At 35.3% G+C, this 22384-nt stretch overlaps 1 protein-coding gene and 1 long non-coding RNA gene across 3 annotated transcripts in view; one reads left to right on the top strand and one right to left on the bottom strand.

The window, feature by feature from the left end:
* LOC129757673 (proton-coupled folate transporter-like) overlaps positions 1 to 22384 on the top strand; it is a 40887-nt gene that overhangs the window by 4237 nt on the left and 14266 nt on the right. The window contains exons 1-2 of one of the 2 annotated variants that reach the window (XM_055754956.1): positions 7540 to 7695; positions 7770 to 8774. The exons of the other annotated variant lie outside the window; for it this stretch is intronic. Coding sequence (XP_055610931.1) covers positions 7660 to 7695; positions 7770 to 8774 — 1041 coding nt within the window. The 5' untranslated portion in view covers positions 7540 to 7659. Of the gene's footprint in view, positions 1 to 7539; positions 7696 to 7769; positions 8775 to 22384 lie in introns of those variants that run through there. 2 annotated transcript variants of the gene reach the window in all.
* Positions 21423 to 22191, bottom strand: LOC129757677 (uncharacterized). Its single transcript, XR_008739760.1, has 3 exons — positions 21863 to 22191; positions 21698 to 21798; positions 21423 to 21591 (listed from the first exon to the last, which is right to left on the bottom strand). It is a non-coding gene; the product is annotated as an uncharacterized LOC129757677 (long non-coding RNA).

Genomic DNA, 22384 nt, shown 5'->3' with positions numbered 1-22384 from the left:
CGTGTGCTGAGTCGGTGGTGCAGTGCTAGTCGTGCGGAGTCAGTGGTGCTGATCGGTGGTGCTATGTCAGCCATGCTGGATCGGTGGTGTTGTGCCAGTCATTCTGAGTCGGTATGGCTGTGCCAGGTATTCTGGATTGGTGGTGCTGTGCTAGACGCGCTGGTCTGGTGGTGTCAGACATGCTGGATCTGTGGGGCTGTGCCAGGTATCCTGAGTCGGTGGTGCTGTGCTAGTCGTGCTGGTCCGTGGTGCTCAAAGAGATGTCGGTCGATGTGGCGTCGCTGTTCTGTGCTGTTCTGTTAGGACCCAATTTTCACAATACATCTGTCTGTCGGTCTTGGATTATTATAATAATCAAATAAGAAGTGACCAACTATGTGACTACTATGTAAATAAATAGGAAGTGAAATTTGGTCTATGTTGTGAAATACGATAAAATGTCAAATAAAATATAAAATTTATCGATCCTCTGTATTTTATTTCATAATATCATGATTGTATGTTTTAAAAATAATAATTATTTTCCTATAGCAGCAATTTTTCGCTTTTGTGCTTTACTTTTCCCTCAAAATTGCTCATTATTCTAAACAAATTCCTTTTTAGTATTCTAATATAGTTCGAGTCGAACAACAAACTTTCTAATCTGAAATTTTTCTGACAGCTTGTATACGGAAAGAATTGCTATTGAGATATGGCCAAAATGATGGATTCATTACAATTTGCCTTGAGTAAACCGCCTTTTCGAATTCTGAACGAAGCTGATAAAGAAAATTACATCTGAAAACACTGCGCCAGTGCGTTAGTATTAGTGAATGGCTGTTCAATCAACAGCCTAATAGAAATAGATCGAAGTCAATTGGAAAAACAGCTGATCAACTGTCAATCCATTTCAATTGATTTCGATTGGGTTTCGTTGAACACACCTAATATTAATCGATTAAATATCGACAATTTTTCCCGCTTTTATTTAAATATATGCTTCATTAATAAGAACAAAAACTGTTAAATCACTGAAACGGACCTTAGTTAGTATAAGATTAAAATATTAAAACACAGTAATCACAAATTTAACACAGTAGCGATCACTCCAAATAATGAATAGAAAGTATTCATTTTACACTAATGACACGAAACAAAATACACTACACAATAACCCAAACAACCAACAACGACCAACAGTTTAAAAACGTCAAGAAGAAAGTGGAACGGAAGTGCCAGTTAGGATGGGCAGCTTATCATCGTACTAACAGGCTCAATTACTTCTTTCCACTTCCAGTCACCATAGTGTGCACATCGGGCATTCGAAGTTATTAGAGAAGCCCACGTGAATTAGTAAATATCTAATATTTAGTGGAAAAGTTTAAAAGTGATTCGTAAAGAGCCGGGAATCAAGTAAGTGATAAGCGCAAGCTCTAACTGGAGCCCATCCTAACACAAATAAATTCCGCAGGACCCAGAAGTTTGGAACTTAGATTTGTGACCAACAAAGCACCATTTGACCCGAGGTAAAGGGGCCGGTGATTCACAATCCATTTCCGTCCTTTCGTTACTGAGCTAACATATAAGTAACGGATTGGCACACCGCATGAAGGGCCGGTGAGTTTTATCCAACGAACTCCACTCGCCGAGGCTTCAAATTGGCTGAGTCAAATGAGCCAGTGAGCCTTTCGTCCGATTCCACTGATCTTCCGAGGAGCGAGCAAGCTGGCACGGAGTGTTAGCTTCGCGGGGAAATTCTAGCACACCAAGCAAGAATTCGTTCAAACCACAAGGACGATCAGCTCAACAGCCTCCCACGCTCAGGTCGTCGTTTTGATCCCAGAGGGCACTGTTCGATCCCTTCAAACGGGTGCGTAAGATTTCGGACGTGTCCCTTAGGATCCAACGCTCTGTTGAGGAGCCTGCGGAGAGCAAGCGCTGCGGGCACCATCCAGAGCCTGGAGGGTTTCATCGCCGCCACGAGGGTGACATAACCTTCGTCGCCATTTTATGCTGAAACATCAACCTATTGGCCTGTTGATGACCACGAACCTGATCAGGATCACCGAAAACGCCGGCCGGCCTAGTAGCAGCAGTAGCAGAAACACACCACACACCCACACACGACACACAAGTAAGTTATTATAATATACAGGATTGAAAATTTAGCATATTGTGTTTTCCTTTTGAACTTCCGATCAGTACCCTATTGTGAGAAGCCGACCCGAGGTTCTCCGCAACCTCTGCTCTGCTAGCCAAGCAAAAGAGGCCGCATGTGAGCCCACCCTCACTAGAATTCCCGTGACTTGACCAGGAGTTCGAGAGCAGTAGTAGCTGGCCCTTCTGGCCAGCTAAGTAATAAGCCAAAGAAGGAAGACGCCGTTAAACCCTCACCTGCTTGTCAACGCCAGACAAGCACCATCCAACAGCACTAAGGAATATCTCGAGAGTGGGATTTCCCTACCAATCCCCGCCGCCATATTGGGAACCAATTGGTAACCGGAAATCCCCGAAAGAAGGTCGACCAGCAGTGAGCGCTCACCACCGTAGGTAGCATCAGCATCGGTACGTACCGCATCCAGCCAACTACAGCCCAACCCACACCCTACACACACTACACAGTAACGTTGAAAAATAAAAATCTTAAATTGAAATCAAAAAAATTTGAAGTCTTAAAGTAGTTTTCCGTTTTTTATAAATTTCGTTTTAATTCCGTTCAATTAAATTGCTTTGTTGTTCTTTGTTTGAATTGAAAACCCACAGTTTGTCTTGTAAACTTTGTCCGCGTTCCCCTCCGATTACCCAGCCGTAGGCCGACCCTGAGACCTAGTCAAAGGAGTCTTCTACGACTGAGCTCATATTATCCGGGAGTTGCTGGCCGAACAGTCTCAGGATGGACGATCGCTTAAACTTCAAATGCCATCTAGACCAAGTGCGATTGAAAGCCACCGGGAAAATATCCATCCTCCAAATCCTTGCCAACAACACCAGCCACGCACACAGAGACTCTTTATTTCGGTTCCTTCACGGCTGGTTTTTGCCCTCCATACTTCACAGTATCGGGCTCCTCAGTCGTGCCAACATTGAAGTCGCATCAATAAGCTGGAACCTCTGTATAATCGCTGCGTTCGAATCATCAGCTCCGCTTTTCGAACCAGTCCGATTCCATCTTAAATGACTGAGAGTGACCAAACCCCGCTCAAATATATTATCGCCAAACATCTATCATCCAAGGCTCTGAGAAGCCTGGCAAATGGCGGTTCCAAAGAATCCTCTATGGCAATCCGCACGAACAAATTCCTCTCGGAATTGACAGGCAATGAAATTCCGCCTATCTGTCCCCGTCCTGAACCTAAAATCAGATACTGGAACGATAAAACTCCGAAAGTTCATCTAGAATTGTTGCGCAGAATAAAACCTAACGACCCCCCAAAGGTCATCCAAACACACTTCAGACAGCTGGTCAATTTCAAGTATGGTCACCTCCCATACGTTTACACTGATGGGTCGAAAACACCCGCTGGCCGTGTTGGCAGCGGCATCTACAACGGCAGAAACAATGCTCAGTATTTAGTGCTGAAGCATTTGCCATCCTCAAGGCAGTTCAAATCTGCAAGCCAAACACGGTGATCTCCCAAATCCTCCATCTCCCAAATGGCCCACGACAAACGGATAACCTTCTACTGGGTACCAAGTACCAAGCCACGCAGGAATCCCCGGCAATGAGGCCGCGGACAAACTCGCTGCTGCTGCTACACTTCTTGACCCTCCATTGATAGGTATTCCTCAGCAAGACGCCACCACCCACATAAAAAACATCCTTCAGCTGGCATGGGACCTGGAATGGGACTCAAATCATCAAGCGAAGCTCAGGGAAATAAAGAACACCACTCTTAGATGGAACGACCGACCAAGCCCACTCGAAAGAAGAGCCCTCACCCGTCTTCGCATCGGCCACGCACGCCTCACCAACGAACACCTTTTGATGAAAACTGACCCTCCGAATTGTCCATGGTTATCACAGTGAAACACATCCTCACCGTGTGTCCACAATTCTACACCACCCGACAAACTAGTGGCCTAGCATCAAATATGCGAGAGATTCTCAGCAACTGCCCCCAATAAGAATCCAAATTAGTTGCCTTCCTCCGCAAAGCCAGATTAATCTACAAAATATAGAGAACTACCACGAAGCATGACCCTGATGGGTTAACCAACCAATCGAATCGAGGAAGAATGACCCTAACGGGTTAAACTCCTATCAAAAAAGATAAAAAATGTTTTATGGAAATAAGTCAGTCTCAAGTAATTTAGTATAATTTTATCATTTAACGCTCAGTTAGGGTTGCCTAGGTCCTGAGGATGTTTGAAAATCTTCTTTTAACAAGGAATTCATGTTTGTCAATATAAATTTGCAGTTTGATATTCAAATGCTAGGCGTTATTTATCCTATTTTACACAATTTTAAAGATGAAATTAAAGAACCTTTGTTACGAAGATATAGCTTTTTCTTCAATAATTTATGCACCAAAAGCCATACGGTTTTTCGATGTTTGCAATGAAATAAAATAGTTGGATGGATTACAAAAATTATTGAGCTATCAATTTGATTGCCTATACATTTTACAGCCTCTTTAGGAAGAGGAGTTCCAATAGAAAATTTAGAAATTTTAGGAGAATAAAAGGAGCGTAGGCTTTGAGCAGGCGCGTCGCTTACCAAGTTGACATTCCATGCCACATTACCTTACACCCCAAATACTTAGCGTGCGATTTGTAGACGGATGGCGTACAGCCGGCCCACGGTGGTCCAAAATCCAGAAAAGCTGGCAGAAAGTCGATTTTTGAAGCGCTCATAATTATCTATTCAAATATTTCATCGTGTTCCGGCATTTTCAAGCTAAATGAAACCATGAAAATGATAGTCTTAAGTTTACCCGTTTCGGAGTTCTCAAAGAAATGCTAAGAAAAGATTGAATATTTTTTGAAAAATTCGCAAAGATTTACTTTCATTGAAAAACGTATAGATATTCAAATCGCGAATATATATTACTTTGCAATTATTTTTATATTTTTGTTAGGCATATTTTACACATTATCTAATAAAAATTTTTGATTTGGAAAGAAGTTGAAATTTTTTATATGGAATTTAGTTGCAAAAAACGATAAAAATTTTGAATTTTATAACTTGAACTAGAGATTAAAAAAAACTCCAAATAACTCCACTCTAATTTTACGTTGGATAGATTTCCACATTTCTGTGCTACAAAATATGGCAAATTGGGCTGCCTTTTTTTGCCATTTTTGGAGAACGACGTCAAAGAGTTGAACCACTTTTTTCATCAAATTTGATTTCTAAGCCAATAACCTCCCGGATCATGAACTAAATTGATATTTAATTGGATCTCTAAGTTGATTTATCTCAAAAATTCATTCTTAAAACATCCTTTTCATATTTTGATGCACTATCAGTATGAATTTCTGTGATATTTTACTATTAGGAAAACTCCCAAAACATAATTAAATTACGGTTTCTCAAATATTCTTCTGATTATTGTTCAAATCATAGAACCTTTTTTGCTGTTCAATATTAATGAGAACCAATTGAAACTTAAAAATTTGTTAAAAACTTGTATGGTATTATTTTAAAAATATGAAATATGAAACAAATTTTAAAATAAATATTAAATGTTTAATGAAAAAATTTAGAAAATATGAAGCAAAAAGTGAGATCGTTCAACCGTTTCTCGGTGCATTTTGACTTCGACGTTTCAAGGGATGTTTTCCGAAGAAAAGTGATACGGGCCTTGAGAACCCCATCATTTGGATCAACATGTGATTCGTTGATAAGAAATAAATAACAAATAACAATAAGTTTATATTTCTCGTTTAAAATGTAAATTGAGTGTTTTGTGTTGAAACAATCATTGATATAATAAATCATCATTCAAGAAAAAAAGCGTACAAACCTTTATTTCAAAATTTTGATCAGTAGTGGCGAAATTGTTGAACAATTCTCATCTATCATAAAATTTCTATAATGACTCGATAATCAATGAAAAATTAAAAAAAGTGATCGGTACTAGTGCGTTGTCAGGTCAATCTGTATCGATTGAATTTCATATGTATTGTTATTTTGAGATAATTTTAGATGCAACTAACCTTTCTAGGATGTGATAGATTTTGCAGCAATCTGTTGGAAAATTTTAATAAAAGAATTTACTTACTGAAATATTAAAATAAATTAAATTTATCTAATTCTTAAAATAAAGAAATTGAAAAGAAAATATGAAAATAATATGTTATTTTTTGTGAAATTATGATTATTGAACAATTTTGAAAGGTTTCAGAGCAAAAATTGTTGAAAACAGACTTTTTGCCAGCTTTTTCGAGAATTGGACCACTGTGCGGCCTCCGCAAAACAAATCATCACAAGTGCAGCATTTCCTTTCCCCTATCGACTACATGGACTTGGCCGGCGTCGTTATTGGTTCATATTAAAAATAGGGATTCTCAAAATTGGACAGTGAGAATGTGTTGATTATCTCGAACCAATCACAGAGTGCAACGATTATGGCATTTGCCAGGAGGGGCCGCAGGTAGACCGTAGTTGATAGCAAGCCCAAGTCAAGGTTGCTGAAATCACAGAAAAATCTGAATTATCACAGAATTTTGAGCAAAATTTCAGAATCTGAGTCACAGATCACAGAATTTTTAATATTTTCACAGAATTCGAAGATTTTCTAAATTTTGCGCAGGTTTCCGAAATTATAATTTTTTTTTTGTCATTTTCGACTTTTTATATCTGACTATAATTCATCAAAGTATGAAAACAAGGTAATGTAAATTGACTTTTTTCTATTAAAACTGTAAAGAATTTCTAATTTGTTGATGTTTGACATGATTTCCCTATGAACTTCATAGAAAAAGCGTCACAGAAAACCGTCACGGAATTCGATAATTTTTTTTTTGTCAAAAACACAGAATTTTTTTCGGCCAGCTGAATTTCCACGAAATACAAACTTGAAAATTGCATAATCTACCTTCAATAAATATTATGAATTTAAATTGAAAGTTGTCGAAATTGTCAAAATTGTTAAAATTTTCATAGTTTTGAATATTTTCAAAATTTAAAAAAAAATCTCAAAAATTTCAAAATAATTAAAATGAGACAACATGCCTCAAAATGTTGAAGTAGCTGAACCAATGAACAGGGGAAAAATCAACAAAACTTTTACGATCATATGGCAAATAATATGCCAAGTCACCGTTACGAGTCACACCGCCGCCACCCGTCATGAATCACACTACGCCTCTGGACGCTAATTCGATATTATTTGGATAAATAGAATTATGCATGATTTCTAGAGCTTCACGTTATTTAGCTGGTAGGTGGTGGTTGACGGAATTTCACTCTCCCATCGACCTCTCTCTTTACCGGGAACAAACAAACAAGTCTAGCATCGGTTGGCGAACGCTTTCTACAATAGTTTATACGTAGTGATTGGCGGCGTCGCGCATCTTTGTAGTTGACGTCGTCGTCGGGCGTCGCCGATCCGTTTCAGGCTTAACGCGTAGCAGGTGCTCCTCTCTAGTGTAGTCCAGACAATTCACAGCTCATCATCAGTCACAATTGAATTAGGTAGCTGCTGGAACGTAACATGTGATCCATCTCCATCGACCATGTCTATCAGTGCCGACGATCAGACGTGGGTTCAGGTGAGTTTTTTTCGCGGAATTGCTCTAGGGGGAAATTATCGTCTTTTTTGCATTCCCTCTTGAACAATTGCTAGGGTGCTTCCGGAAAGGGGCAGCCATGGTACCGGAAGATCACGGTGGAACCCACGTTGTTCCTGTACATGATGTCCCATATGCTGACATCGGTTGTCGAACAAGTTTTCTACGTCTACAAGGCCTGTACGGTCAATCACGGATATGGACACAATGTATGTGCCAACATCGAACACTACCAGGAGATCAAAAAGGAAGTTCAGGTCACAACGTCTACGTTCCTGATGTGGAACCACATCGCCATGAATGTTGTTCCGATTGCTTTGGCGTTTTTCTTAGGACCTTGGTCGGACAAGAGAGGCCGGAAACTCCCTCTACTTTTGGGACTAGTAGGAAAATTGATACATTCGATAATGATTATGATCAACACCAAGATGGATTGGCCCCTGGAATATGTGATCTACACGGCAACGATCCCAAGCGTCTTCACCGGGGCAGGTGTAGCGATATTCGGTTCATGCTTTGCCTACATCACAGATGTAACAACCGCGTCCGAACGTACGATGAGAATCGCGATTCTAGAAGCGTCATTTCTCAGCACGATGCCCGTTGGCGTTGCTCTGGGGAATGTGTTGTTCAATCTGAGCAACAAGTCGTTTTTCCTAATGTACGTGATTAATGCCTCGCTCTTGCTGGTATCCATGTTGTATTCGATAACGAGATTGAAATCTCGCACGACGGAGCGCCAAGTGTCGATCCGGGAGCTACGCTGGTATCAAATACCGGGTGACATCTTTGACAAGGAGCACGTCGTCCATTCTCTGAAAACTCTTTTCAAGAAACGGCCAATGGATGGACGTTTTTACCTGTATATTCTGATGGCGGCCACTGCATTCTATACCTTTCAACGGGACGAGAGACCCATGATCTACCTCTATACTCAACTTAAATTCAACTGGAATACCGACAAATACAGCTACTTCCGGACCTACCAATCCACGATGTACGTTATGATGCTAATCATCGGGGTTCCCTTCTTCCTGAAGCTTTTGAAGATGCGAGATACGGTAAGATTAACCAAACTAAAAAAGCGTTTGTTAGCTTCAGTATTAAAAATTTATCTCATTTTTACCATATTCGTTCACTCAAGAATCAATTAAACTTCAATCAGCATTTTCTATTGTTCTGGTTCACTTACTTAGCAAAAGATTCTCATAAAGTTGTTTAGTTATCTCAGTAGAATTTAATTTTTTTTTTCAACTACATGCAAAAAAACAAAAGCACCATACATTTTCTACGAAAACTTAATATAAAGTTACACAAGCATTTATTTGAAGTTAATTTTTATATTTACGATGTGGAATAATTCCATCTTCCACCATTCTGATGAGATTTTTGATGAAAATCAGCTGACACGCAACTACTTTTTGGACATTTCATTGGACATTTCAAGAACAAAAGATTTGGGTAAGATTTTATATGAAACAGGTTTAGGTATTCTTTACTCGATCATTCTCGAGAAAACGTCAACATGAGAATCAACATGAGAATAACCCTTAAAAGTCGGATCGGCAAAACTGCGTGCAATTACATAGATTTGGTTCAAAACAACGATATTTTGCCTGTATCAATACTTGTGGTGTAAAAAGGCCGATAAAAATAACCACCTAATGAAAATAAACGCCGGGAAGAGTTTGTCTGATGATAAAAAAATAACTTTAAAAAAAATTTGATCAACATTATATACTACGGGTTTACCGCATTGATAAGATTATTGGTTATTAACAGGCATTTAAGCTTACATACCACTATTCAAAGTTTAGCCATTCTTTGTCTTAGTTTGTATCATCTTACGATCTTCAAAACAAAGTATTTCGCTTCACAAATAAGCTAAACAAAAACAGTAAACTTTTTTTTTCAATTAGGCCGGAACAAATTTCTAATCCTTCTTTTGTCACTCGGAGTTGTATTATCGCGAGGGGGGACAATAAAAAATAATGCAAAAAACATATAAATTAGAATAAATTGCACGAAAGCTTGTATGCAACAAAATGTCATACAATACCATTGCACAAAACCTATAAATCAAGTAATTATTCATACAATTATTCAATGAAATTAAGAATACAAAAGGTGAAAAAAACATCCATCTTCCAAAATTTGTATGTTGGTCTTGTAATCTTTCGGATATTTGAATTTTTTGTCGAAATTTACATAAAATACTTCAAACTTTATTTATTTCGTTCTTCGGGTTTTTTGGAAATTTCGAAGGTGGGAGGGGGTGACAAAAGAAGAAATTGATATTTGTTCCAGTCTTATTTAAATTTTTACTTATCTAAATTCAATATCTTAACATTGAATTCATTATAAAATCCTGTGTTTTTTTTTGTTTTCATCAAATTGTCTTTACTCAGACTCTGCGTGTTTGATACCGTCAACTGGGGCACCATGCAACACTTTTCAGCTTCAATGGTTTCTGAAAACTTAATGTCCACAGATAATTATACCGCTTGTACTTCCATCAAAAGTTTTAAGGTTGATGTAAGTTGCTACACACTTTACTTTCAATGTAAAATCAAATGAAAACGTTTGAAAATTTATCGTTTTTGATATATTTGCGATATTATAATAGCGCATAAAGCACCAATAGTAGTAATTTTTTGGTTTTATTCGAATTAAATTTTACATTTTTTCTATCAAAAATGTTTTTAACCTTCCAAAGCCTTTCGCTAAATATCCGTTTCGGAGACATTTGAGTTGTAGTTTGATTTCGTTCTTCTGGCTGTAAATGTTAGCCGCTTTTGTAGATATTATATCATTGTGTAGGTAATTTATTCTTATTACTCAACATTTCAAAATAGAGTCGATATGTATAACCAGGTTATCAGAAACCGGTTCAGAAAGTAAGAAGTCCGAAAAATCAATTTTATTATTAAAATACTCATAACTTCTGACAGCTTTTCTGTATTCAATTTTTTCATTGATGTTTGAAATCGTCAAGAATCCATCTATCTGACAATGTATAGATATGTTGGGGTCCAATGAAAGTTTTGACCGCTATTACAGATCTTCCGGTAGAAAAAATCTTACTTTAAAAAAAACGACATCCTATTTTGGCTTTGCTCAGCTGTATTTAACTTCTCAATAAACCGATTTTCAAAACTCAAATTTTATTTTTTTTTTGTCATCAATTTGATAATTATTTTCATATAACATACTTGGTGTGTCAAAATTCCTAGTTCATCAGTATATTGGAATGACTATAAAGATGTTTGAAATGTGCGCTTCGGGTCATATTGGCTCGAATAGTTTTGGAGGGTTAAACAGGTTGTTTAGTTCATCAGTTATCAATGATTCATTTGACATAAATCTGATTAGATACCTGACACATAATTTTTAATATTTCTAAACGCCAAATCACCAAAACAAGAGATGATGGAAGTCTTTGAGTGTTTGATATTAAAGACTTGAATTCATTAACAACATTGTTAAAGACTGCGAATCGATTCGACTCATGCTATAAAGAATATCTGAGACAACTTCCTAAAAATTTCGTCTAAATTCCTAAATTTCAAAGAATTATTTATTATTTTATCGTATGCATTTTCAAGAAAATTGAACCAAAGGTGTAAAAATTGTTCATGTATTGTCAAAGGGGATGAATAACACAAAAGTGTTAAAATCCCAGAAAAACAAAAAAAAATCATGTAGTGTCACCTCGTCTGTAATGGAATTCTCTTAGGGCATAGGTCGGCAACCTGAGGCTCGCGAGCCGCATGCGGCTGTTTTGATGTAAAGCTGCTGCTCTTTAGTTCACTGCGCATATATTATATATATTTTTGAATAAAATATTTGTAAACTCGTGTAAAAGAGATAACTGGGTCTTATGACCTGGCACACGGATTTTCATAGATCCAAAAGAGACTTTTAAAATTGCATCTACTCTAGGAACAAGCGGAAATGACCAACTGCTGTAAAAGCGTTTTATGAAGTCTAATTTTACAATTTTTTTTTTTTTGCTTTTTACGTTTTAAAGCATAAAGATCAAGATTGATTTTATCATCATTAATGCTAAGAATAACTGTTGTTTTAAAACAACAAAACTTAAATGAAATTATTTATTTCCAAAACGTGTTTATATTTTTGAAACAATCGAACACGAACACAGGAAAATCAACGTTTATCATGTACAAAATAGTAAAAAGTTTATTCGAAAAAAAAATGCTACACCTTGTTTTGTGAATAACTTTTGAATGCATGGATGAAAGTTGATGAAATTTTCAGCTAAGTTACCTGGTAATGTACTGTTAACATATGCAACTTTTTGTGCTATTTTTCCTAGTTGTTTTTGAGAAAGTGTCCGATGAAGAAATTTTCCGGTTGCCCGGAATTCGAGGAAAAGGGCCGGTTTTTTCCAGGACTATCCACAATTTTTATGAACTTTTTGAAATAGTGACATAAGATATGAACGCCGCTTATGTGCCTTGGTAAAAATCATGATTCGTGTGTTTATTTTTCAGCTTTTCAGCATCTCTTTCTTTTTAATGGAAAATAGCTAGATTTTGGCTGAATTTTCCCGGATATTGCCCGGTTTTCAGTTCAAAATTTAGAAACACAATGCCCGGATCTGCCGGCCTAGATACGTTCAGAAAAATTCTGGAAAGCCTTCTCAATAAATAACATACATGGAACTTAAATACAAAATTCCAAAACTAAGAAATTAAGGAATTACAAGTTAAAGTTTGACAGCTTTTCGAACACAAATCATCATTCCGAATGAATGAAAATTTTAGTTCTGAAAATCTATTTGAAAACTCAATCACAGGCTAAATACTTGTTATCAATTTTGCCAGTTGAAATGTACTATTTCTTTATTATTTGTCTCGAATTTTATATGAAGGCTACAAAATTACATTATTAAAGATTTATTTATACTGGTTAATTCATGAGATTCAGAAGACACTTTCACTTAATGTCATGATCTTTTGAAATTCTTCCAGTTGTCAGGAGCATAATTTTTAAAGATTTAAATTTTGGACTACATAAATTTTAGTTGAATTTAACCTCATACTTCTGGATTTTGGAAAGGCAAAGCATTCTTTTAAGCTTAATACGGATTTTAAAATTTCTGGACAAGATATTTTTCAACGTATTAAAATTAATAAACAGTCAAGCCATGTTAGAAGAAATGACGATTCAAAAGAAAATCCATGTACTGAATTGTAATCAGAAACAGATTTTTAAGAAAAATCGAAGAGTTATAAAAAAAACTGTAATGAGTTTAAAGTTATTTTCGTAAACCTAATGTACATAGATCATTAATATATTTAGATTTATTTACAATACAATACAATAAATCTTTGATGTGGCTCTTTCAAACTCTGAAATTTTGAAAATTTGAGTTTTTGGTTCTTCCGACTCAAAAGGTTGCCGACCATTGTCTTAGCGGAACCAAAATGCTAGAGATTTTCAATATCATCAAAAACTATGTTTAGAATGAGATTTCTAAAAATTCAGCTAAAATAAGGGACAGTAAACCATCATATTCTATTGAATGAAATTTATTTAGAAAATACACTAATTTACGGAGCAGGCAGACCCAAAATAAATTTATCAAACACGCTAACAAGAATCAACTTTTTAGAAAGTCCTTCGAATCATAGGGATTTTAATATGTATTTCATAAGAGACTGGGCCAATATGTATGAAACTTGAATTAAGTTGCGTTGCGCACAATCGTCCAACTTTGACAAAATGCCATTTCTCTTTACAGTTGATATTTTTTCATAAAACTTTCACACAAACTAGATAAACTTGTGAACTTTTCATTCAATTATTTTCAATTTGTGGGCACTAGGAAGAAAAATTCAGATGTTATAGTAAAAGTAGGGAAAATTGAGATTGCCTAACAAAATTGGCTTTAACTTTTCTTGTGAAGAAAACGGAAAACCCCTTGAATGAGAACTGTGCTTTGTTTAGCTTTGCTTTGCTTTATTTTAATATTTATTTGCGCCTGAATAAAGCAAAAAGCCGCCAAACTTCCAATAGTGTGTGAGAGTTAAAGGCCTCACGTTTAAAATGCATGCTTACAATGGACGAAGTAAAAAAATTAACACAAAGTAAAAAAAACTGCACACAGCTTCCAACATGCACATCTCAGTTTCGAAATAAAACTATAGATTCAAAATTAGACAGATGTGCCTTTCTATTGCGAAATTTAATAAAATTTTTAGAAACGTCACTGGCGAACGGGCAACAAAACCAGACCTCCGATAATCTAGTTAATTGCTTTCCTTCGTCGGAAGTCTGTAAGAAGTCGGAGATCCGGACTTCCGAAGTAAAATTTAGTGCTAACGCATTAATATTTGATCATAGATTTTTCAGACTTAAAATCACGGTTGTAAAATTGTTGTAAATTTTGTAAAAGTTTTACTTCACGAAAAATGATATATTTTAAAAGTGTGTTGATGCACCTGATATTGCACTACGTGTTCCTAGTTTTGCTTCTATCGAAATTTTGAATTGAATTTCACATGTTTTGTTACACATCATAATTTCTACTGGTGTAATAAGTGGAAAATATCGCCACAACCAGTCTAAACCCCCTGATATGGCAAAATTAGCAACACTTGAAATATCAGTTGCTGGATGCTTTTGTTTTTGGATTCCACTCATAATTGCTTGCCATGAAAACATTTGTTAATTAGCTTTTAAGCTAGATGATCACATTCCCTGAACGTAAAAACAATGATTGAGTATCTGCAATAAATGTCAATCATTGTTCAGTGACTTTTGAATTAAATTTAAAAAAAAATCCCCTCGAATAAATCAATGCTTCGTGGTGAAGATTCGTGACTGTTAGGTTCATGACCTTTTTTTTATTTTTATCTATATTTTGTTCTTGTTCTAGTCGTTCAATCATTTTTTTTTTATGTATGACGGGATGACGGGTACTGAATAGCTGATCCGTTGCAACTTTATTGTGCTTTTATTGTTAGGCTCAAGTCATCTCCTCAGGAGGTTTTTACCGGCTAAGCTTACTATGGCCCAAACCTTACAAGGTATAGATAAACAAAAAAACAGCAGATGAAATTGTTGCAAAAAAAAAGCAGACTAAGCAGTATGCTGGATTTTAAATGGCACTTGCCAATTTCCAAACCAGTACACCAATTTAAAAAAAAAACGAACACAAACAAATACAGGATCTCATTGAAACTTGATGTTTCCTCGAAGAGATTCCTTTTTCTTAACTCTAAGCGTACATCTTTCGAGGATATGATGGCTAGCATCTTATAAATGCTAAAACCACCAACCCACAGAAAGTGTACTACTGTACTATGTATGCCGTGGCCGGGATTCGATCTCATGCCCGCTGGCTTAGAAGACTTGAAGACTATCCTCTACGCCACGGGATGCGGCTCTAAGAAATGAAATTCTTACTAATTATCTGTAAATGACTCCATCCCGAGCAGACTTTTATTGCAAAATTATAGCAAATTTTGCTATCACGCCCTGAGAGCCTAATGTGCTCTTATTTTGCTTGACATAAGGTGGTACACAGCAAAAATGAGAGCACAAATTTTCATACATGGTTGGCAAAGTGATGCCTAATTTTGCTAAAACTGAGAGTTCAACTACACCTCGATTTCTGAAAGCTTGGAAAGCATAATCATGCCAATTTAAGCTATCAAATAAATTTCGTTTACAGCAAAATGTGGCATCAATATGCTATCAAAACTTTTGAAAAACGACGTAGTATGTTCACGTATGAAAATTTGGTTTTCATTTTTTGCTGTGTATTACCTTAGCCAATCGAAATAAGGGAAAATTTGACGCTTAAGGCGTGATAGCAAAATTTTACGATAGCGTTTTACCATGCTCGGGATGGGACTCCCCAGGCAGTGAACGCCTGAAATTATACTAAGCATCTAAGCACCTTTGTACAGACATCGCGTGCAAATATAGGTACACGAAAGAAAACGAATATTTTTATACGTAGTATAAAACGCTTGAATTGTCTTCACAAAGGCGCTTTTATAGTAAACGCCTGAAACTATACTAATCATCTAAGCGCTATGGTACAAACATCGCATGAAATTCAGGAACTCTTGAAAATAAATTGTGTTCAATGTAATCTAAAATGATCGAATTGACTTTCCCAAAGTTTTATTTTAACATTTTTAATTGAGGCGCGGGGGATCAAAGCTTCCAAATGATGGTTTCGAGAAAACATGCTTCAAAGTTGTCAAGATGCTCGATTTCTCCATCATATCGAATTCGAGCAATATTTATTCAATTTATTAATTCAAAAAAAATTATAAACAAAAACCCGAGTTTTACACCTGATTTAGATTGAAACATAGAAAATCGTTAGGTAAATTTAACTCGAAATTGATGATATTGGCACTTAAAACCCCTCTTATACTGAGGGCCTCAAATATTCAAATTCTCGATATAGAATTTGTTATACTGTCCCTATAACCGTTCCATTTGGCAAAACATTGCCCTATTTGCGTATCTGGTATCGTTATGTAAATGAGAGCGAAATTCTGACATTGTACCACCTTTATTTGGAACTAAAGACTTACTGACGTGACATAATAGCAAAATTTGGCATAATTTTGTCATAGAGGCTTCTTGGGGAAGCGAATTAAAGAAAAAGTTTACACACGTTGAATGGAATTTTGCCTGCAATAAAAGCATGAATAGCAGTAAATTTGATAGTATACATTCAGGCGTTTCACTATGCGATGTATCGCATTTGTTGCAGTGCATGGCTATGATGAAGCAAAATATCAATTCTTTCAAAATTTCTATTTGAATAATCAATAGAGATTTGAAGTTCAATATTCAGAAGCTGAACCTGTGGAAAAATCGAAACAATGTTTTACTTCCAGCAATGATGTAAACTAAATTTATGCTTGATATTTTTTGCAAACATAATATTGAACAATCTAGTTATTATGTGTCACATATCGCATCCATATGTATACTGAAGGAAAAATAATAAATTCCAGCTCTTCTTATTGTTTACGATCCATTTGACTAGTGCGCGAAGCAAACAATTCAATGATCACTTATCATGAGAAACGTTTTAAAAATGAAGATTTTTTCAAAGAGCACAAAGTATAGATTTTTTTTAAATTATTACCAAATACTCATATTCAACTGATTATCGAAATTATAAGAATCCAATGGTAGAGAATCAACATATGTGTTCTAAATTTTGATTTCTAGGTGGGTCCTAAAGATAAATATATTAAGTGCGTCTTACCAGTTTTAATTTCGTGTCATCATTTGGCCATTGTTCCAGTTGATAGACTTGGATCACAAACCTGATGATAGCTAGAACCACTTTCCATCAGCTGTGGCACTTGTTGTATACTATTGGGAACATGTCTCAGAACCTGCTAAATCGGATCCAAGTTCTTCGTTAGCTTGGGAGGACATTCAGCGCTGGAAGCATTCAATTCTGGTTGGAATTGTCATAAAATGAAATACCTGGAAGAAATAAAAACAGTCGTAAATCTTTCCGATAACTCTTTTGTTTAAGATACTCTAAAAGATTTTTGAACACTCGGGACCATGGGGTATCGGAGCAATCAGCTCCGGTGGCATGATTTTCATCTTTTTTACTTGCAACGGAGCAAAGCTCCGGGATGGAACAGCATCTTCGAAGGTCATACCTGGATAGAAAATTCGGCTTCCTGTAAAGCGATTAATATTATAAATTTACCACAATTATGATCTATAAGAGTGAATAAACAATTCATTTTCAGTAGAGAACCAGAAGCTGCAGCACTCGCGGTTTCACAATCAATTGACAATCATTCAAAGTCCACAATAAACGGATTGTTTACCTACCATTTTTCCCGGTGACTTTGGTGGTCAGCAGCTAACTTGACGCTTCAATACCCACTCTCTTCCGGTGGATTATCCTATGCGCTGCAACCGCTGCAGCGGATTCCGGCAAAAAATGAACATTATTTGCTGACAAGAAAAATATTTTGTTTTTGTTGTTTTTGACCTGGGCGCTACACTTAGCTTAGCTTAGCTTAGCTTGATTGACTACTCACATCCACCCTAAACGATGGAACCCGAAAATGCTTCATATTCAGTATCAAAAATTTGCAATCCACAAAAATCAGGATTGGAACTAAACAATTTTTGAATTTCTGACTTCACGTTACTTTGAAAGCATTTCGAACTCCATAGTCGCAGGCGTGGCTCAGTAGAACGAATTCCACATCGCCAATGGTTGCTACTCCGTGATTGACCGAGGCCATCAATTTTGATCAGAGGTCAAAAGAATGGTGCCTGGGATTGACAACACATTCACAATGCCCAAAACTGATGCTCTCTCTTTAAACATCAATAACGGCGCCGGCCACGTCCTAGTAGTCAATAGATAGATATGAAAGAAGAGAAAGGGATGAAAGAAATAATTTGTGCTTTAGGACCGAGGTCACCTCTGCATCCTAGCAAATAATTTTATAAAGGTATGGGGGTAAAAGGATATGATCTGGAGACACTTTTGACAAGTGATATGATCTTTTAATAAATCCTAATTTCCTGTGCTCCTATTGTTACCTTAAAGCTTGTTCAAAAGTCCAGAAACAAATTTTATAATTGTCATAGTATCTTTGATATATCTTTTTTCCCTAATGAAAGTGTCATACGTCATTTTGCTCCGTTAAAGTGGACAATTTAACAATATTCACAATGGAAACCACTCCTAACACGTTGGATCTTAAATCTTAAACAAAAAACTGATGCTTAAGAGTCACAAAATAAATAAACTTGCAATAATGCAATAATGCAGAATTTGCAATATAGTTCTATGAAATTTAAGAACATAAATTACACTCATATCCCATTCCATTTTTTTTTAATTTAAATTGGAAATTTATGGAAGAAAAACATTACAATTTTGTATTTAGTTGAAAATGACTATCGACATATTCAGAAATAATTAAAGGAAAGCAAAAAAACTAATTTCAGGATTTTCTAAATGATATTTTCAACACAATTCAATATACGTGATTGAATGTCCAGTCCAGTCAATAATACTGATCAATATTTAAGTAATCAAAGTTAAGTAAATAATGTTGACTTATGTGCTAAGTTATATTTTTTCAACAAAATCTCATGGTTTTCCAATACCATACCTACTGTTCATTTGATACTAACACATTGAAATAAACGATTATAATTACTCTTTATTGTCTCAAGTTAAACATTTTTGTGTTTATAGCATTTAATGAATTCTCATGAAATCTAAAATGTAATTTGAACAGGAACTATCTATAATTCAAGTTTAATTTGATTTAATTAAAAAATAAAGGACTTTAAATTTTGACTGCCATCTATGTCCAGAAAAAGCTACCAAACATTTTGAATCCATCTCCCAAAATAGACTTGAGAGCTTTATCGACATCTTTTCTTGTATGCAAAATTTCATACAATAAGGATATTTTTGCATGCAATGTATGAGTGAAATATTTCATTTCGTACTGTTGCTGTCAAAAATCAAAAATCAACTCAATTTTTTTCTCCGGGATTTCTGAATTAATCAAGACATAATTATACTGAAAAATAATACATTGAATCACTTATCTTGAAATCCGTAGCTTGAGTTCCCTACAGAATAGCCTCAGGTTGATCTCAAAGGCGTAGCACCAGACGTCTTTCTTCAACAATATTTTTCGAATAAAAAACACATTTTAGAGACACTTTTTTATGCACCTTTACATTTTCACGATAGGAAACCTCCGCACACAGCAATTAAAACTAAATTCAATATTTAATAATCCTTTTTTCAGCGAAAATTAAACAAAAAAAATAACCACTTAAAATTTTAGAACTTTGCTTTTGCAGTGTTGCCAGTTCTCCCTTTTTGACCTGGGCGCTACACTGTAATAAATCAAGCAGTAATTCTTGAATATTAAATTAGGTGCAATTGACAACTATTGAGTGACACATTAGCGATTTGAAACTAAAGATTGAGTCATGTCGAATCATATTAACCTATATTAAATGTTTATTTAATCTTTCAGGAAAGCATATTTAAAAATTTAAAATGGCCTTTACTATTTATATTTCTGTTAATTTTGGTTGATTTTATTTACATCGAAAACCATTTACCGGAAAAAAATGTCAGTGAGACGAATCTAAGCAAATATTAAAGGGAAATTTATAATCTTGTAACTTTAAATATCCATTTTTAATCCTCATGATTAAATTTGTCTAAGAGAACGATGCGACCTGTAAAACTTCTTTAATTTTTTTTTGTTTCGTCACTTGTTTTTAACGCGGCACAATCGTTTATGATAATTTATTTATTATTTCAATTAGGGTCATTCATTTGAAATTTATGGTTTTTTTAATTCACGAATACTTCTAGCGTAACATTTCATAAGGGCGAAACTTGCAGTTAGCTCGAAATGAGAATGAGTTTGAGAACGCGTTTGAAATTTCGGAACACCTTTTCAAATTCTATTTATAAAGTCGATCACTTTTTGTTCAACAAAATCGAAAAATGTGCATTATATTCACTTATTGTTCGATGGTTATCAAGAACTTTAACTTTTTTAACTAAATTTCAGAGATTTTCGAGTTTCGCCCTTTTATGTTTTCGATTCCAGTTACGCTTGCAAGTTTCGCCCAATTGATCGGCCGTTTTTGTTTTGGTTTTGAAGTTTCGCCCATTGGTCCTACTCACAAAAACTAATTAGGCCGTTTTGTCAGACACAGTCAACTCAGTTACGCCTATTGGCCCTACACGAATAGAAAAATTAACCCCATTTTGAATAGGCGTAATTTCACGTTCCAACGAAAATGCAACAACAGGAAGTTTCGCCCAATTGAATTCTATCAATGTTTTGAAACCTTTAAGTCATTTTAAGATGAAACCGAGTTTATTTGGTAAAGTGCAACCGCGTGCATCCAGACTGACCGTTAACTCGATTTGTTAACATTTGGCAGTTTCGCCCTTTTGAAATGTTACGCTGGACTTTAAGTGTAACTTATCATTTTCTTAATTTTTTTATGGTAATAAGTTCTTTAATTCAATTTAAGAAAATGTTACGAACAAATTACCAAAACTAGATGTAATTTTAAAATAGTATACTGTAGCTGTAGTCAAACTGAAAATTAATAATAAAAGATCACACCTTAATTATGCCTAGTTTTTCTATGACTGAGAAATCAAACACTAAATAATGAGCGCACTATGCTGATCACGGCATTTGTTGTTTATTTTCAACTTGATTCAAATATTAACACTTTAATAAATCCAATTTTTTAACATAGAGAATTAAATATCATACCGATTTTACTTTTCTGCTCTACACGCAGAAAAATATTTTGTAAGTACAACAAAATTTGGGGCACAAATAATAAAAATTTTGGTTGGGAAAAAGCACAAATATATTTTAGTCCATTTTGATAAAAATAACCACTTTGATTTCATCTTTTTGTTTTTGTTTAAACAATATCAGCCCTTTTTGAAAATAGAACCAAGTTTTGGCCGAAATAATAAAATTTTGGGTAAAACTAAAAACATTCGTTAAGTGGTTCTAAATCAAATTTTGACGGTTCAAAATAACAAAAAACTTAAGGTTTCTAATAAATCAGCCATAATATTTGATTAAAAGGGTATTTTTATTTATTTTTTATATTTTTTTGAATTTTCTTCATAAATTGAAAAAAAACGATTAATTTTTTCAACAAATTTATTATCCAACCTACAGCTGCAACATCAGTACTAGTATGGGTATCGACGACATCATTTGTTCCTCTGACCCCTGATGTCCACCTTTGGGCGGTTGGTGTATCTTCCCGAGATGAACGGAAACCGCAACGCGAATGTTGCGACTTCAACATCTGAAATGGACACAGAAAGAAATGAACAAAATTAGAGAACACTTATCAAATGTGAAAACAGCCGGTTTTCAGCAGTTTCCAGCCGGTTGAACACTTTAAAACTTACCTTATCGAATGATAAACCAGGTGATGATGGCTGTCGACTTAACTGACCGATGGAATTTGTTTCACCAGCCGCCTCTTTCGTCCTCTGTCCAGATTCCACCTCTGTAAGAAATAAGAAATTTTTATAATTTTTTTCAATCAGTAATCACAATTTAATGAAATTTACCTAATCCATGGTAAATCCAAAGATTCCGACCAGCAGCAACTGCTGGTCATGATTTGTTCGCGGCAATTCGGCAACTCGACAAAAAATTTCTTTTTCTTTTTCTTTCGCTTACGTCAAAATCCGTCAAACAACAAACACGCTCATGAATACAAACTCATTTTTAATTTAAAGCCATCCACATTTGAAATAGAAACTATAAAATTTTTTTTTGTTAAAATAATTCGGCGGAAACTCCCTGCAATACAAGGGGTGCAACTAATTTTGTAAACATAACAAAACTCCTAGATTTGTTTCAATTAAAGTTTGGCACGAAAACTACCTAAAGATCTGCATTGATAAAACAAAATAAATTAACAAAACGTTTTGTTGAATCGACTCCCCGTTCTTTTTCTGCGTGTACGTAAATATTTGAATGAAACCATAATGATGATTCACCTTAGTAAAATCATCGATAGCTTGTTTTGGTCCCAGTTTGCTATCAATTTAGACATCAAGGTCTGCTCGGAACAACACTTAAAAATG

This window comes from Uranotaenia lowii, chromosome 3 (assembly GCF_029784155.1).
Source record: "Uranotaenia lowii strain MFRU-FL chromosome 3, ASM2978415v1, whole genome shotgun sequence".
NCBI lineage: Eukaryota > Metazoa > Arthropoda > Insecta > Diptera > Culicidae > Uranotaenia > Uranotaenia lowii.
Note: the sequence above shows the minus strand (reverse complement) of the source record. Positions and strands in the feature narration are given on the sequence as shown.